At 44.4% G+C, this 18,559-nt stretch overlaps 1 protein-coding gene across 1 annotated transcript; it reads left to right on the forward strand.

Annotated features, from left to right (window-relative positions):
• The first annotated feature begins 7,465 nt into the window (after positions 1 to 7,465).
• GNAT2 (G protein subunit alpha transducin 2) lies at positions 7,466 to 16,920 on the forward strand. The gene is made up of 8 exons (XM_041750440.1): positions 7,466 to 7,951; positions 9,592 to 9,634; positions 9,928 to 10,069; positions 10,770 to 10,927; positions 12,821 to 12,949; positions 13,156 to 13,285; positions 14,904 to 15,057; positions 15,597 to 16,920. Exons 1-8 carry the CDS (start codon positions 7,834 to 7,836, stop codon positions 15,785 to 15,787), a joined length of 1,065 nt encoding a protein of 354 aa, XP_041606374.1. The 5' UTR covers positions 7,466 to 7,833; the 3' UTR covers positions 15,788 to 16,920.
• The last annotated feature ends 1,639 nt before the right edge of the window (positions 16,921 to 18,559 follow it).

An 18,559-nucleotide genomic window follows, 5' to 3' on the forward strand; every position in this document is an offset into this window, starting at 1 on the left:
GGGCGTCAGCTTCCTCATCAGCTACCTGGGTGGGGCAATCGCGCTCCTGGGAGTCACTGTGAATGTGAAGTGTCAAGCACCTTTGCTCCGTGCCTGGCACAAAGTCGGTGAGCAATGAAAGAACTAGAATTGTCGCAAGATTCATTCACCTTTAGAAATCCTACCCTGGCATTCTCACTCTAGTTCCTGTTTTCTTCCGGCGGGAGCTGATAAGCAGGGTGTGCCCTGCAATTCTGGCTCCCCTTCCCGCATTTACTTCTGTATTTATTGGTTAAAAGCTTAGACTCTATACCCAGAATGCCTGGGTTCAATTCCGTACTCCGCCTACTTTGTGATGGACTTGGGAAAGTTAACTGGACTCTGTGCTCTATCTCTTCTGGAAAATGACTGTAAGAGACCCTGCTTTGTATGGTGTTCGTTAAGACAAATGAGTTCATGTAAGTTTAGTGCTTACTGGGTATTTACCCCAATGATACAAATGTAGTGATCCGAAGGGGCACCTGCACCCCAATGTTTATAGCAGCAATGTTCTCAATAGCTAACTATGGAAAGAGCCCAGATCTCCATCAACAGATGAATGGATAAAGAACATGTGATACATATATATACACAATGGAATATTACTCAGCAAAAAAAAAAAAGAAAGAAAGAAAGAAATCTTGCCCATTTGCAATGAAGTGGCTGGAACTAGAGGATATCATGCTAAGCAAAATAAGTCAACCAGAGAAAGATAATTATCATATGATCGCACTCATGTGTAATTTAATAAATAAAGCAGGATCATGGGGAAGAGAGGAAAAAATAAAAGAAGATGAAATCAGAGAGGGAGACAAACGATAAGAGATAAGAGACTCTTAATCAGAGGAAACAAACTGAGGGCTGCTGGAGGGGAGGGGGTGTGGGGTGATTGGGGTAACTGTGTGATGGGCTTTAAGGAGGCCTGACTATAATGAGCACTGGGTGTTATATAAGACTGATGATTATATGCCTCTGAAACCAGTAACACATTATATGTTAATCAAATTTAAATAAAAATTTAAATGTAAGTGCTTAGAACAGTGCCCGGCCTGTAGTTACTACTCAGTTAATATCTGTGTCTTATTCTTGCTATGATCTTGGCCTTGGTTCCCTGCTGACAGCCTCCCATGGTGATGATCATCCTAGCACTTCTAAAGAAGTGGAGCTGGGCTGTTTGGGGAGACTGCAGACACCCCACCCAGGCAGCACTCCCATTTCCAGGTGACAGTGAATCCTACCTAAAGGGAACTTGCAGGGGAGCCCTAAGACTTCCCTGAACATAATTAAGTGTATTAACAGCAATTAATCTTTTTTCTATTCCTCCACCTTGTGGGAGCCTTTTGTCCCCCACACCCAGTTGTACTAATGCTGTTTGTCCAGTTCCTCCCAGTTCTCACCACCCCCAGAGCCAGACTCCTCCCCAAACTCTGCCTCCCCCACCTTTCCCCAAGCTGGATTCTGGACCCTGAACCCAATTATCCATGCGTATCTGGTGTCACCTCTATTGATCTCTGCCTGCTGTTCCTCAGCTCTGGGCAAACTCAAAAAACCATGGCCTCCATACACATGGGGGTGGAGGAGTTCACCTCACAAAGAAGCAATAAAACCAGTCAGAGACCATGTTTACCCATCAAATTAGCAAAGATTAAAGGGAAAAAAATCCTAATGCAGGCAAGAGTGCAGTGAGATGGGACACATACACACACTACTGTTGGACACCAACAGCAACATAATCTTTCTGAAAGCCATTTGCTTCATAACTAATCAAGAGTCTTTAAAAAGTTCTTATTATTTGATCCTGTAATTCCACTTTCAGGAAACTGTTCTGCTAAAAAGAGCTGCCAGAAAAATATGCACAAATTTGTTCATTACTGCAATGTTTATCACATAGAAAGGCTGGAGACATAAAGGTCCAACAATAGGAGGATGTTTAAATTTTGTCATATGCATGCAATGAAATACAACCATTAAAAATTGTTCTTGGAGAATTTCATGAGGTGGAAATGTTTACAATGTAAAGTTGGGTTTAAAAAAATGAATGTAAAAATCTGTACATACAGTATGGGCCTAAATATGTGACATACATGCATAGAAAACAAACACACCAAAAAGTTTACAAATGATTATCTGTGGATGGTAGAATTGAGAATTATTTTTTTATTTTTTTAAAAAGATTTTATTTATTTATTTATTCATTCATGAGAGACACACAGAAAGAGAGGCAGAGACATAGGCAGAGGGAGAAGCAGGCTCCATGCAGGAAGCCTGATGTGGGACTTGAACCTGGGTCTACAGGATCACACCCTAGGCTGAAGGCAGAAGCTTAACCGCTGAGCCACCCAGGCGTCCCTTATTTTTTTTTTTTAAAGATTTTTATTTATTTATTCATAGAGACCGAGGGAGAGAGGCAGAGACACAGGCAGAGGGAGAAGCAGGCATCATATGGAGAGCCCCACATGGGACTCGATCCAGAGCCTCCAGGATCACGCCCTGGGCTGCAGGCGGCGCTAAACCGCTTCACCACCGGGGCTGCCTGAGAATTATTTTTTCTAAAGATTTTATTTATTTATTGGAGAGAGAGAGAGAGAGCACGCACACACACTCGAGAGACCACAAACGTGGAGAGGGAGAAGCAGGCCGCTCATTGTGCAGGAAGCCTGATGTGGGGCTCAATCCCAGGACCCTGGGATCATGACCTGAGCTGAAGGCAGCCACTTAACCCACTGAGCCACCCAGGTGGCCCAGAATTGGGAATTATATTTATTTCCTTCTTTATACTTATCTGCATTTAAAAAATTGCCTACAATCATATCCATTACTTTTATAATCAAGAGAATAGAAAAAAAAACATATCTGTAATAGGCTCCACCCTCCACCCCCAACAGACTCTCCTAGGTCTTAACCCCAAATTAAATCAGTCTTGGGATCTTTAGGAATTTTGAAGCCATTGGGCTCTTAACAATGAATAAAAGAAAATTAAAAATCAGGCAGTAGGTAACCATGTAGAATGTCATCTGCGTCTGACAAAATGCAAATTTTGACATAGTTTTAAGGGGTGGTATTTAAGCACTGAGCCAAGTCTCATTAGGATTCCCCCGATTCAGACCTACCTACCTAACCAGCCCATAGGTGGCAATCCCTGCCCTCCACCTTACCCAGGCAAACCGGTTCACAAGTCCCTTCAAGCTCCTCCCTAGTCCCATCTGCAACACACCCTCCACCCAGTAACCCTCCCCTATTTCAGGCCACTTGGTACGCCCTCCCTGCTAGGAAGTGTGTCCTGATTACAACAGCTACGCATCGATCTCCCCACCTACACAACACCAGCAAAAAAATCTCAGTGGGGTTCACTGTCTAGTAGAACAGTTTGGGAAATGAAGGAGTGAGTCATCCCCCTTGGCCTCCAGCGTCTTTCATGTTGGGTTCTTAATGTTTTCTTTGAGCCTCTGGGATCTTCCCTAGCTCTTAAACACAGCTTCCTCTCCTCCTACCATATTCATCAGATGGTTCCTTAAATGGCCCTCCCTGAACCCCAGGGCCCCAGTCAAGTGTGTTCCTTAATTCTCTGAAGAACGCTTGCTTCTATTAGCCTCTGGCCTGCAGCCCACGCTGAGGTCAGCCCCCCCCCCGCCCAGGGCCAGACTACTCTGCCCACACCGGACTGGGGAGGGAAGGCCGGCAGCCTCACCCAGATCCTCGGCCACAAGTTTCCCAAAGCATCCCCTATGCCTAGATCCTTCTGGAACCACACTGCCCAGCTCCCGTGCCTCAGCTCTTCCAAGCAGCCGCCCCGTCACCCCCGACCTATCCGCCAACTGTCTAGTCACACGCAGCTGTATCCACCTGTACTTATGTCTTCAAATGGTTTTAGCCATGCCGCCACCGAGGCCCTGGCTGGCTTAGCCTCAATGCCTTTGCTGTCCTCTCCCCGGGGCTCGGCTTGCATCCCGTTTCTGTCTTCCCTGAGCACAGTTTGCACGTCGGGCCTCCACGCCTTCTCTTGGGCTTTCCCCAAAATGCCTTACCCCCGTTTCTATCGTTGTTCTGCTTCTCTGTTGAAAGTCTGTTCATTTTAGTCGCTCCCTCCTTTCTTCTACAGAATTTTTCAGTCTGACAGTTAAATGTGTGTGTAATTGTCTTTTCTACCAGGGGTGGAGGTTAGGTTCTAAACAGCTCAGAATTCTCCAGCACAGTGTTCCTTTAATTAAACGTTCTCTGTGAATTTGCCACTCCTCTTCCTTTGGACTGGAAGGTCCTGAAGGCAGTTCCTCATTCATTTCACCCCCACTGCAGCTGGGATGAGGCATAAGGCGTTACCCACAGTCTTCAGCCCTGAGGGGAGAACAGATCCTGAGATCTCCCCTCAGCTAGGCAGGCAGGACCAAATTTGTTGGGAAATGGTGAGTCTTCTGTCAAACTGATTTGGCTATCAGGATTCCTGAGCTCTAGCTGATTCTGATACTAACCTGTTTCTTAGTGTGAGGATCATCTTTCTGAGCTGCTAAATGGGAACAGGACCTACATGCCTTCCCTATTCCACCAGGAACTCAAATGCAGTAAAAAGGTACAACAGCTCAGGAAAAGCACAGGAGTTGAAGATGGAAGGCAAGAGGTCACTGGTGTCAAGATGGGTCAGCACACTTAGGGGCCAGGCGAGGGTCAGGAGCTCCCTTACTCAGCTTTAGTAGTGGGAGGGGGAGCCCAGCAAACTAGGAAACAAGTAGAAGCAGCCCTGAAGTTTGCAGAGGTGGTGGCTGAAAAAGGAACAGCTTGGGATCCCTGGGTGGCTTAGCGGTTTAGCGCCTGCCTTCGGCCCAGGGCATGATCCTGGAGTCCTGGGATCGAGTTCCGCATCGAGTCCCGCATCGGGCTCCCTGCATGGAGCCTGCTTCTCCCTCTGCCTATGTCTCTGCCCCCCACCTCTCATTCTGTGTCTCTCATGAATAAACAAAATCTTAAAAAAAAAAAAAAAGGAACAGCTTGAACATTTTCCCCGTGTGTGGAACAAGTAAGTGGTTCCTTTAACAATGCAAGGGCTACTGTTAGCAATTTGCATTTCATGCATTTGACTTTTTTTGTCCAAGTATTCTTTACTGGCTGCTTATGTCCAGGTGAGAGAAAGATCACCTGACTTGTCTGCTTATTATACTACATGACCTCGAACAAATTTCTGAACCCTCAAGTCTCAGTTATCTGGTCTGTAAACTGGGGACAGAGTACTTACCTTGAAGTTAGAGAATGAACTGAGAGGAGCCACATAACTTGTCTAGCAGTTCCTGGCAGTCCCCTGCTCTGAACAGAGGCAGCTTCGGCATAGCTCTGGCCTGCGTGTAGGCTACCAATATTGTGGGTAGGCTAGGGCAGGGCTGGGGAGGTATGATTACTCAAACTTTATAGCGAAGATTCCAAGACAGTCACAATTTCAAAGACACTCTCCTGTTTCCTCTTAAGTCGAGAAGCACTTGCCAAGTTCTGATTGGGAAAAACATGATCACTATGGAAGGCACCTTGGTGGCTACCTATTTCTCCATCAGCCCTGAGAGGCTGGGCTCTAAGCCCAGAGCTTCTCAGCCAGATACTCAGATATGCAACTGAAAGGTGGTGGAAGGAAGAAGATGCTCAGCAGTGGCTCAGGCCACCTGGAAGGTAGGAGATCCAGGTGCTACTGCCCCCTTTCTCCGAGTGTATATGGGCCACTGCAGCACATTTCCACTCTAAAAGGAAAGGAGCACATTAAACCCTTCGAACTCAAGTTAAATCCTCAAGTCTTTGGATACACATTAGAATCACCTGGGGAAATTTGGATATCTTCATGTCCAGACTATATTCCAGACCAATTAGATCAGTAGGCTTTTTAAAGCTCCCTACGTAAATTCCAAGTTACACCAAAAGTTGAGAACCACTATTCAAGACTTTTTTTTTTTTTCAAACTTGCCACATGATGATAATCACCTATATTGGCTTAAAATAGCTTCTCAGTCTCTGAAATTAGCACCATTACCGGAACATGGTATTTCTAAAACACACCTCCTTATTATTTTTTTTTAAGATTTTTATTTATTTATTCATGAGAGACAGACAGAGAGAGAGAGAGAGAGAAGTGGAGGGAGAAGCAGGCTCCCTGCAGGGAGCCCAACATGGGACTCCATCCTGGGTCTCCAGGATCACGCCCTGGGCTGCAGGCGGCACTAAACCGCTGAGCCACCCGGGCTGCCCTAAAACACACCTCTTTAAAAATATACAGGGTATCTTAGTATCTTTGAAATCTGAGTGATCTTCCAATCAGTGATATTGAAGATTTTATGACACACAGAAATCAGCATCTCAGGTGATCCTCACAATTAGGCGGGTTTGAGTAAAAAACAGTTCCCTCTACTTTCTAGAGAAGCACTTTGCAAATTTTAACATCCGTAGAGTCACCTGCAATCCTGTTACAACACAGGTTCTGAATCAGAAGGTCTAGGTTAAGGCCTAAGATCCTGCATTTCTAAGAAGTTCCTAGTTGATCTGTGCTGGGCCAAGACCATTTTGTGTCACATTTTGGGTAGCAAAGTTCTGAAATGTCTTCTTCTGAGGAGGCTCCACCAGCAACTCATTTAATTAAACTGAAATAACTGGTATAGAGAAATACGACCAATGGAGAGAGTCTTCGATAGGTCTGAGAAGCAACTGCTGGACTGCACTCTAGCATTTCTCCCCAGGAAGGGGCAGCTGGGATGAGGACCAGAGGGAGGGCCATCCCGACGTTTGCAAAGCCAGAGTCCAAGTTCCCAAGGAAGCATTTGTTATATGAGGCAACATAGATCCCCACTCTAAATGCCAGCAGAAGTTCACTCACCAACTGAAATTGGGCCTTTTGGTGGCTTTAGTGGGTTAAGGGGACGCAGCCCCATTCTCTGTACACCCCTTTTCCTTCATTTAGTCACCAAACCTTTACTGATAGTTCACTAACAAACCACAAGGTCTGAAGCATTCAAAGATTAATCAGATTGGGTCCCAGACCCACGGGGGGGTGGGGGGTGGGGGGGGGGGAATTCAGCCTGGGGGAAACCCATTTGTAAAGCAAAGTACAGTATGAAGTTATAAGTGCTATTAACAGAAGAAGCACATACAAAGAGATGAGCCAAGAGAAAAGGTTGATAAGAGCTTCCTGGTGCAGCAGTCACTGGAGGAAACATTTATAATCTTTCCAGGTAGGGCACCACCTTTAACAAAACCGCCTTTGCCAGAACCAGCCTGGTATGATGGAGAGGGTGCTCTGATACCTTGAAGCCCTTGAAACCAAGACCCTAAAATCTGGAATCTCAGGATTGTCAGAGCTTCCTGCATTTATGTCTTTAATCTCTAGTGCTAAGATGCAAGTGAATCCCAGGAAGAGATTTTTAGGGGATCAGCCCCTCAAAAGGATGGGGCAACTGTGATCTCATTCCAGAGAGCTTCAGTTTCCCGCATCCTATCCTCCTGTGTCAGAATCTAGCAGATCATTTTCCTAGTTATATAAATACAAGTCTCTGCCCTTTGTCATACTGAGCTCTTAATTGGCTTTGCTCCGTCACATTGCTAGATATAAAGGGTACAATCCCTAGACTAAGTAGACCACCAGCTGGGTAGGGAGTCTCGGCCAAAACAGGCAGGGTATAAGAACCTAGAGCCTGCTCCCTCACCGAGGCCCCTATAGACCAGCTTTTTAGGAGAACTACAAAAGGGATACTCATCCCATTTTATTTTTTCCTTATCTTCCATCTCACAGACAGGAAGCTCTAGAGAAGAAGCTTAAGGGCCAGAAGAAGCAGCTAAGGAGGAGACAGCAAAAAGATGGGGAGTGGAGTCAGTGCTGAGGACAAAGAACTGGCCAAGAGGTCCAAGGAGTTAGAAAAGAAGCTGCAGGAGGATGCTGACAAGGAAGCCAAGACTGTCAAGCTGCTATTGCTGGGTGAGCGAGATGGGAAGATGAGCCAGAGAAGGAGAAGGTACTGCTCCTTCCTGCTTATCCTGGATGGTAGGTGGGTCTTAGCCCACCCATGGAGAGGGGAGGGATGGCAGGTCATTTTTCCTTTCCCCATTGGGTCTTGGTCTAGGGAATCAGGGCTCTAGGGCTGAGCGCAGCCACCCCAAAGAGGTGCAGAATGCCAAAGTTACCCTGGAATTGTTCTGCTCTTCCTTGAACCAGAATTGTTGCAAGGGCTGGGGCAGACCTATCCATCTCTAAATCTAACCAAACCTAACAATTCACAGCTTGGCAAATACCGTGAACCCTAGGCTTGCAGACAGTTACCGAATCTCCAGTCAGAGCTCTGAGTCAAGGACTCAGAAGTCCTACCATATAATCAGTGCCATGTAGTCCCAGGGACAGGCCCACTGCTTCGTGCCAAGCAAACTGGTTCCTTCTCTTTGCTTCCAGTACACAATTCATATAAATTTTAGAACTAGGGAGCCTGAGGGAGGAGGAATGGAGTCTTTACGGCAGTCCTTTCCTGGCTTTCTGTTGAGTAGTTGCCCTCAGAGCCCCTGCCAGATGGGAGGTCCATCAACATGATGAGCTCCTAAGCAGATCACAGGTCTGTGCTGAAAAAAGAAAAACACTTCTATTGGTCAGAGTGAGTGGTCACAGCTGTAAATAGAACCAAGACAATGAAGAGTTTGGGACACCTGGCTTAGAGGTAAAAACTCCAATGGTAGTACAGAGGTAGGCAAGTTGGAGCAGGTGGGGTCTGTGCAGCAGCAGGTTAGCTGGCTCGGCTATTTTGAACCATTGCACCTCCTCTTCCTCAGCTGATCTGTGAGCATACCACTGTAAGCTGGAACCAGACTCCAAGGAGCCCAAGAACCTACAGAAGGGGAAAGAGATGGCAAGGCCACTGAGAGATCTTTTAAGCCTAAGCAGCTTTCTTCCACATTCAGGATAAGCAGCTTAGAGGGAACAAGCAAGCACAGGTTAAGTGGGAGGGGGTTAACGTATCAGGGCAGTGCAGACAGGGGGAGAGGGTTGAAGGGCATATGGAGTGGGAGCAGAGTGCGAATGAGAGGATGGTAGGGCATTTTAGCCAATAAAGGAAAAAGCAAGATGATAAAATATTTCAGTGAAATCTGCAATACTGCCCCAAGATCACTCTCCTGAGTAAAAATAGAAGAAAGGTATTAAAGGAATTCCCTTGAATCTATCAGTGGTCTCAATGAAATTTTGCCATCACTCCCTGCACCTCCTTGGGACACTGGGAAATGTCTAGAGACGTTTTAGTTGTCACAACTGGAAGGGAAGAGTGCTGCTAGCCTCCAGCGGGTAAAGGCCGGGAATGCTTGCTAAACACCCTACGATGCACAGGACAGTCCCCCACAAAAAAGAATTGCCCAGCCCAAAATGTCAACAGTCCCGAGGCTGAGAAACTCTGCTCTAAATCCATACTGAATGGCCTGAGCTCAAGGTGGTCAGAAATTGAGGGCAGCAATCAACCCTATGTGTTCTCCCCTAACAAGGCTCCCAAGCAAGTTCTAGCTTGGACTTCTCACAGGCCATCTACTGGAGGGTTGGGGAGAACTGGTGGAAATCTGAAGCATAAGCATTTCTCCCTGCAGGTGCTGGTGAGTCAGGAAAGAGCACTATCGTCAAACAGATGAAGTGAGTAGGAAAAAAGCCCCAGAGGACTGAGGTAGGGTGAAGTCAGAAGAGCCCATAGAAACATGGAGGATGAAATGCTCTTCGGCCTCAAGGAACCCAGATGTAAAGGATATAAAGAACCTGATCTCCAATGTCCCTCATCTATATGCCCTTTTCTCCTCACTCTTCACTTTGGGACAGCCATAGGCATAGAAATTGGGTTCTCATGACCCTTTAAATCCTTCTAGATTCCCAATCCCTTAGGTCTGGTTATTCAGGTCCATTTAAGGGCTGGGTGTGTCTACTCCTTGCAGGATCATCCATCAGGATGGCTATTCACCAGAGGAGTGCCTGGAGTATAAGGCCATTATCTATGGGAATGTGCTGCAGTCCATTCTGGCTATCATCCGGGCCATGTCTACACTGGGTATTGACTATGCTGAACCAAGCTGTGCGGTAGGTGGTTAACAGTATGTGGTTAAGGGTGGGAGGAAAAGCTAATGAGAAGAAACAGCAGCCAACAAGCTATGAGGAAACATGGGCCAAAAAAAGTTTCATGTAACTAAATCCCACCTACTGAGCTTCCAGTTTTTACTTCAGTTCTGGAAAAGTGTGCAATCCCTACCTTACAACAAATTACAAAAATATGCTTTCAGCTTCCTCTGCCTTTTTGTCTTATTTTACCATTTAAATTGCTCTCCTTGGGCTCCCTACCCTGGCCATGAAACTTTTACAAGCTAAATCCCTAGTTCCAGTATTGGCCTTTTCCTAAATTGGAACCACAGAGAGACCAAAGGTGATGGTTTCCTGTCTCCCATGTTGTCTATTTCATGGTCAATCTGGTTTTAAAACTTCCAACCTTACTGTAGCAGAAGACCCACATCTTGTGGCAGTACCCTTTTAGACTAAGGCTGGAAGGTAGAAACACCAAAGAGGAAGCCCCTGGAACCTCTGTTTTCCCCTAAGCATCCCAGGACTGGATAAGTTACCACCTTCTATATACCCGAAGCACATTCAAAATTATCAGTGTTTTCTTAGCATCTCCATCTTAGGCTTCAGTAGCAATGCAAATTGCGTTCCTTTCAGCAGTAGTCCCAGGAGCCTCCTGGAAAGCCATTACTCCTGTGCAGTTCTCAGCCAGGTCTCTGCCTTACAGGATTCCGGGCGACAGCTCAACAACCTGGCTGACTCTATTGAGGAAGGCACCATGCCTCCCGAGCTGGTGGAGGTCATCGGGAAGTTGTGGAAGGATGGTGGGGTGCAAGCCTGCTTCGACCGAGCTGCAGAGTACCAGCTCAATGATTCAGCATCTTAGTAAGACTCTGGGGAAGGGGTGGGATGAGGCGTAAGCAACCAGGATTTCCAAGAGAAATCACACCCAGCCTAAAATTTCAGGCACTGAAAGCTGGAGTCCCAAGGACTGAATTCAGCCTGGATTCCTGTTTAGGCTTGAGCAGTGTTCTACTATGCTTTGAATGTGATGCCCTTAGACGGACACTGCCACAGCTGTCACACTGTATTGCTTTACGCTGGCTCACTGCAGCCTACAGAGCTGAAGACCCCCAAAATTCAATCGAAGGTGCTCTGTTTAGTAGCCGTCAGACTGCTGTCCTCTTCATTAATTCATACACATAGCCTGTCCTTTAGAACCATGAATACGAAGACTGACCTGCAGTCCTGCCACATGTTCTCCCAGGAGGCGCATGATTCGTGATGGCCTTTCCAGGGTGGAATTTTCTAGCTGGTAATCTAGGCTCTACTTAGGCCACTAACCAGAAATGAAAGCCTCCTTCACCCACAGCATCTCATGTCAGGGGGCCAGGGCACGGGACAGACATTTTCAGGGCAAATGAAAGGAAGTCGGTCAGGGGATTGAAAAGAAGCAACTTTGCAAGGCTGGTTCCAAAATGATAAGGTACACAGATGCACATCAAGTCTACCTCTAACAACGTGGTCTCTATCCTAGATGGGCAGGAACTTTGCAAACAGACTTGGATTCAACCCCTCTTCTGTCACCTAATTCTGTAGTACAGTGATCATCTGCCACCCACAGAGCACTACTCACCAAGGCCAAGGCACCACCAGGTGCACTAGGTACACCATCTCATCTGGTCTGCACAGTGAACCTTTGAGATACAGTAATTATTAGTCCCATTTATAGATGAAAAACTGAGGTTCAGAGAGATTAATTAATTTGCCCAAAGTCATAATGATAGATGGCAGCAGCTGGATTTGAATCCAGTTCTATTTGACCACTAAGCTGAAGGCTTTTTACAATATATCACAATGCCTCTTGACCTTGGACAAGTCATTTAACTGTTCTGAATTTTCCTTCATCTGTAAAAGGGGATATGAAATTAGGAAAGTGTATGAGGTTAAATGACCATTTAAAGGTGCAAATGCCTGACATACAGTAGGCACTTGTCAGTTTTCCTTCCCTTTTACTGTCATCTCACTTCATATCTGCCTTCCTGTCTTTTTAAATTTTTTTATGGTAATTGTCAAACATATATGAAAGCAGAATATAATGAATCACCTGGCTTCAACGGTTAACAACTCATGGCCATGCTTGTTTCATTGTACTTTCATCTCCCACTGGATTATTTTGAATGAAGTCCCAGATATCCTATCATTACACCCTAAAAATTTCATTATGCATCTCAAAAAAAAGAGGCCCGTTAAAAGAAAATATTGTAACATAATCATCACACCTGAATATTTAATAATTCCTTAATATCATCAAATATCCAAGCAAGTGCTCATTTAAGTTTCCCCAGTTATCTCAAATGTTTGCTCCCCAACTTGATTCAGGATATAAATTAGGTTGATACATTGCACCAACTGACACCTCTTAATGTCTCTGATGTCTTTTAGTCTATTCTTAGGTCTTCACAGAACTTTTGGCACCCATTTAAACCACCAAATCTCACTGAGGGTCTAGAAAACCTTGTAGTCATGCAAAACTTAAGGAAAAATTACCTGAGTTGACTTATATGGGCTAGAACCCCATGCCTCTCAGCCCATCCCACACTCCCTTTTGTAAGGACACAAAGGGATCTGAAGGGAAGAACCCTAGGTTTAACAATATGGATTCTAGTCTTGATTCTATCACCGAGTTAGTTGTGTAGCTTTGGGTAAGACCCTCTACCTTTCTTGGCAGTGGCTGTGGAAAGTTTAATGTCATCAATTCCAAGCTCTCTTCTCTAGCTACCTGAACCAATTAGACCGGATTACAGCCCCTGACTACCTCCCTAATGAGCAAGATGTGCTTCGATCCAGAGTCAAAACAACAGGCATCATTGAGACAAAGTTTTCTGTCAAAGACTTGAATTTCAGGTGAGTACACAGTTCCCTAGGGCACTGCAGATACACACATGGCTCCTGGGGACACCTCAGATACCAAAAAAGGGCAAGGGCATGCTTCTTGGCCTTCACTAAAGCCCAATCTGAATGACTATCCTATTTCTCCCCCTTTCCCATCTCACTGCCAAATGGCCCCAAAGTGGCCACCTCTCTAGAGCATGTGCTGTTTTTTCCCTCAGGATGTTTGACGTGGGAGGGCAAAGATCAGAGAGAAAGAAGTGGATACACTGCTTTGAGGGAGTCACTTGCATCATTTTCTGTGCAGCCCTCAGTGCCTATGATATGGTGCTAGTGGAAGACGACGAAGTAGTAAGTGGCCTTTGTACCAAGCAACTTTTGAGAGTTCCCCCGTGATCCTTCCTCTAAGCTTTATGTCACCAATTCTTCAACTTGGCTGCTTTCAAGACAGTCTAGCAGTCCTCTAGCACACAAATCAACGTCTCAGGCAGTAATTCTAGAAAAAACTCCTTTACGGGTTCCAGGTTAGCACTTTAGAGCTCCAAATTTACTGAGAGTGAGCTTGGTCTCAGATTTAGACATCCAAGAACCACTTGGACATCACAGAGCTTACAAGAGGAACTGAGTATTAAGGGGACAAGGAAACACAACTGGATTCGCAAAGCACAGGAGTTACACTTAGGACTTTCCCAGGCTGCCTACGGAAATAAAGGATAGGAGATGAAAATGATAGAGCAGAAAAATAACGTATGATGTGTATCTTTGTGCAACATGATAGAGGGGTTGGACTAACCTCACTTGGAAGCCTAAATATGTACTGTCAACAGGACTAAGGAGAAACTGGCAAACCAGATTTCTCACATGCCACTTAAATTGGCAGCTGGAAGACTACCTGAGGCTGAGTCTCTTGAGCCTGCAGGGCTTAATCTGCATGCCAAGTGTCAGCCCAGCCAATTACCTTTGGAGTTTGAGACAGGGTATCAGGGATGGAAAAATGCTAATGGAGGCCCACAGCTCACCGACACCGGCTACTTGTAGTAGCCCAAGCTACTACACTCCCATCTCTTGCTTCAGTTCTCCCTTCTCCCTGGTAGTTCAAGTTCACATTAGAGCTCTAAGAATATCTTCTAGCCAAATTTGATTTTTTCAAGATCTCTTCTGTCTTTAACCCCAAAGTCTACGAGGTTTTAAGGGGTTCTGCAGGAGTATTAGCAATGACAAAAGCCACAAAAAGTTGGTTTCTTTCTTCATTAGATGAAAAGATTGAGCACAAGTCAACTAACAGAATACTTCAAACCCTCAAGGCCTGCTCCTTGAAAATAGGCTGGTCTGGGGCACTTGGCAACACCTAGATTCTCAGATACACAGCACCACTTCTCACTCACTCAAAGTTCCAATCACATGAGGAAATAAGGCAGAAGTACTTGTGGTGCGGCACTGAGAAATTCTCTGGCCCTTACCATTTGACACCAAGGCAATAGTCCCTATTATGTTCCTGCCCAAACTGAGATCCAGGACTCTTTAACAGAAGCCTATCAAAATCATCCTGGAGACACAAATGGGAACATGATAACTCAGGCCTAGTTTCAACCCTGTATCAGCAGGACTTACAGATGTCGAAGTCCCTCACAGTACCCCAGCAGCCTAAGATCAGCATAACAGTTACTGTACACCTATATGCCAACCAGTCATGGACACTACATACTTGATCTCATTGAACTTCCATAATAACCCTAAGAGATAGGGAAATTGAAATTCAGAAAAGCTCAGTAATCTGTCCCAATGACAGAAAGAGGATTAGAAGAGCAGCTATATCTCTTTGGTTCTATCCCACCCACCAAAAGGAGATAAGTTGTTCCCCAACATCCCTCTTACATTCAGAGCACTAATCTCTCCAAGGGGAAGAACAGAAGTAGACACTACCCTGTTAGCTCAGTCTGAAATCTCTGATGGTGTTTCCTCCTACTAGAATCGTATGCATGAGTCATTGCACCTCTTCAACAGCATATGTAACCACAAGTTCTTTGCGGCCACTTCTATTGTCCTCTTTCTCAACAAGAAGGACCTCTTTGAGGAAAAAATCAAGAAAGTCCATCTCAGCATTTGTTTTCCAGAGTATGATGGTAAGTTGCCCTGGAGACAACGGTAATGCTTGCTTGGTAATGACTTGTGATTGCCTCATTTCCTATACCAAAGATACATAAAGGAACCTGTCTTTAAGAAGTACTAAGTGTATAACTCCTTTGCTTGGCTGGGTTGATGATCCCTTATCCCTTAATACTCAGTTCCTCTTATGAGCTTTGTGATGTCCAAGTGATACTTGGATGTCTAATCTGAGAAACCTGGGTATTTGGTCATAGGTTTAAATTCAGATGCCCCTGGAACAGAACAGATGTCAGATGCAGGAGAGCCACTGAGTTCAAAGGAGATCTACCAGAAATCAAGGGTGGGGACACAAAGATCCCTCTCCTCAATTTTGTTGTTCAACTCAAGTGATAAACACTGGAGTGCAAAAGAGGAGAGGATCCTCCCTCCAAAAACAGGCCCCCAACTGCAGCTGTCCAATACATTTTGAGGGTCAAATTGGTCACCTAAAAAGTAAGTACGTAGCTAAGAAGGGTTAATTTATCCCACTTCTCCACTATTTTTTCTGGAAAACCAGGAAACAACTCTTTTGAAGATGCAGGGAATTACATCAAGAGTCAGTTCCTTGACCTCAACATGCGAAAAGATGTCAAAGAAATCTACAGTCACATGACCTGTGCTACAGACACACAGAATGTCAAATTTGTATTTGATGCAGTTACAGATATTATCATCAAAGAAAATCTCAAGGACTGCGGGCTCTTCTAATCCTCATCACTCCTCTTGTAAACATTCCATAAACAGACTTGGAATCTGGCTAATTTCAAGCAGAAAAATCATAGGTCAGCATACCATGGCATGAAGAAAGATTCCATTCTCCCTTAGAGATGGACTTCTACATGATTGCAACTGTGTCCCATACATTCTTTTCAAAGTGGGATAGCTAGTGCAGTTTAAAGAACACAAGGCCAGAAGTCAAAGACCCAGTATAACTTACTAAAAGGTATAAATATTTCATTTCTCTGAGCCTTGAGTCACTCATCTATAAATGAAGATAACTTCTCTACTACTTCACAGGGTTACTCTAATGATCACAAACATAAACTGAAGGGAAGGAACATAAAAGCTGTGTGGTTAGAGTCATGAAAGAAATCCTATATAAAAGCAGCCATTTATGAAATTCAAGACTAAGTTCTTAGATGAACTATCCTAAAGAAAGCAACAAACCTTCCTTACGTTCTGCAAAAGAAAACAATTAAAAACAAGACCTCAGTAAATCTACCAGTTTTTTACTAACAAACCTTAGCTCAGAGATCTGAATCACTGGATAGGAGATGTGAGTTTATGTTAATCTCTAAGGTACACATCCAAAACTGATCATCTTTATTAAGCAATCGCTTTGCCCCCACAATTGCCATAAAGACTGAGTTTCCTAATTTATCTCTGTAAGTAACTGTGTCAGGTATATAAGACACTTTTTTTTTTAAGTAGGCTCCATGCCATGCATGGAGCCCAGTGTGGGGCTTGAACTCATGACTCTGAGATCAAGACCTGAGCTGAGATCAAGAGTCAGACACTTAATAGACTGAGCCACTCAGGTGCCCTTCAGATATATGACACTTTCTGAATAAACTTACAAGATTTCAACACACTTTCACTTGGAGTATTAATGATTTTATTGCTACCACTTCTCAATCACATAATTTTTTTTTGTTAAGTATATTTATTTAAGCAATCTCTACACTTAACATGGGACTCAAACTCACAACCCCGAGATAGAGAGCTGCATGCTCTACCAACTGAGCCAGCCAGGTACCCCTCAATCACAGAATTTAGAATAAGCAAAGCTAAAATTTGCATTTTAACTGCTACATGTTTCAGAACAAAAAAGGCAGCTGATCTTGCTTTAGGCACTAAAAATCTTTGCAGTTGAAGCCATGGGAAGCCTGGCTGAAAACAACATCTCCCCCATACAGGACAACAAGTAAAAATTATTTCTTTTAACTACTCTGAGGGGAAAAGAAGCTTCCATTTATCTTGACAGGAAGTGGTGAAGTACAGATTTAGCACTTACAACTACTATGAGGAAACCTCGTGGCATCCAAGATTTAGTATATAAAAGAGAGTGTCAATTAAAATGAAAATCTGTTCTTTGCCAGAAACACACATTCACACTTAGGCTGCTACTAGCAATATTGATACTAGAGAGCCATATGAGCTTGAAATACACTTAAGAATAAATTTGCAGCTGTTAAAATTGGATTCATTTAATAGTCTTTGTGATTCCATGAAAAGAAATCAACTTGAGAGAATTACCAGAGAAATAAGGGAAAGTACTCTGACTACTGCTCATTAAAAATCTTCACCAAAGAAAAAGCCTGGGCAAGATTTCATGCATCCAAGAGCTGTTCAGGGACTACATTCTAAATGGCATATTCCAATTACCACTAACCTGCTTGTTTAACTCACTATACAGGGGTTATAATTCTTTTTTTTTTATCATGGATCCCTCTAACAGTCTGACAAAACCTATGGACCTCTTCTCAGAATATTTAAAAATGCATAAAATAAAATTCAGAGAATTACAAGGGAAACCAACATACAGGAATACAGCTTTATCTTTGGAGCCCGAAAGCCCCAGGCAAAGAATCCTCACTATAGCTAAGATCTTGTCTGTTCAGGCTCCAAACTAACGTATCCACTTATTCCATCTTCTAATAGGATAACCCAACCTCCCCACAAATTGTACCAGATTGTTTGCTTTTTTCATTATCTTTTCCTTGATCTTTGACTCCAGGCAGGACTTGGTGACAGGCCAAAATATAAAAGCCCATCCCAGGCTTCTTGGTTATGGATGTTCATATAGAACCAGCCTTACAATCCTAGCACAAAAACAGTCAGCAAGTGGACCTGGTCTTCTGGCATTCTACTCACTCTTTTATTTTTATTTTGTGCTTTTGTTTCATTTTAAATTTATACTATAGTGTCAATCTTATGCATCATCAGAAATTCTTTTTTGTAACAAGGTAGGTTAAGAAGCAGTTCAACCCTATTTTCATGAACCATAATCTTAATTCTTAGAATGATAAAACTCAAAGGAATTTTAAAATAGTTCAGACGCTGGACTATTCACTAGCAATTTATAGGTAAGAAACTGAGGCCCAGGGAGGTGGAATGTCTTCGTCAAGATCAAACTACTAGAGGGCAGCCCAGGTGGCTCAGCGGTTTAGTGCTGCCTTCAGCCCAGGGCGTGATCCTGGAGTCCTGGGATTTTTTTTTTTTTTTTAACATTTTTTTTTATTTTTTTTATTTTATTTATGATAGTCACACAGAGAGAGAGAGAGGCAGAGACACAGGCAGAGGGAGAAGCAGGCTCCATGCACCGGGAGCCCGATGTGGGATTCGATCCCGGGTCTCCAGGATCGCGCCCTGGGCCAAAGGCAGGCGCCAAACCGCTGCGCCACCCAGGGATCCCCCTGGAGTCCTGGGATTGAGTCCCACATCGGGCTCCCTGCATGGAGCCTGCTTCTCCCTCTCCCT

The sequence above is a fragment of the Vulpes lagopus genome, chromosome 3 (assembly GCF_018345385.1).
Source record: "Vulpes lagopus strain Blue_001 chromosome 3, ASM1834538v1, whole genome shotgun sequence".
NCBI lineage: Eukaryota > Metazoa > Chordata > Mammalia > Carnivora > Canidae > Vulpes > Vulpes lagopus.

Excerpts from the sequence above, each read along its gene's own strand:
- GNAT2 (XM_041750440.1), top strand. The coding sequence starts at position 7,834 with ATGGGGAGTGGAGTCAGTGCTGAGGACAAAGAACTGGCCAAGAGGTCC. Across the intron at positions 9,635-9,927 it reads ACTATCGTCAAACAGATGAA|GATCATCCATCAGGATGGCT; the intron begins GTGAGTAGGAAA and ends TACTCCTTGCAG. Across the intron at positions 10,070-10,769 it reads ATGCTGAACCAAGCTGTGCG|GATTCCGGGCGACAGCTCAA; the intron begins GTAGGTGGTTAA and ends TCTGCCTTACAG.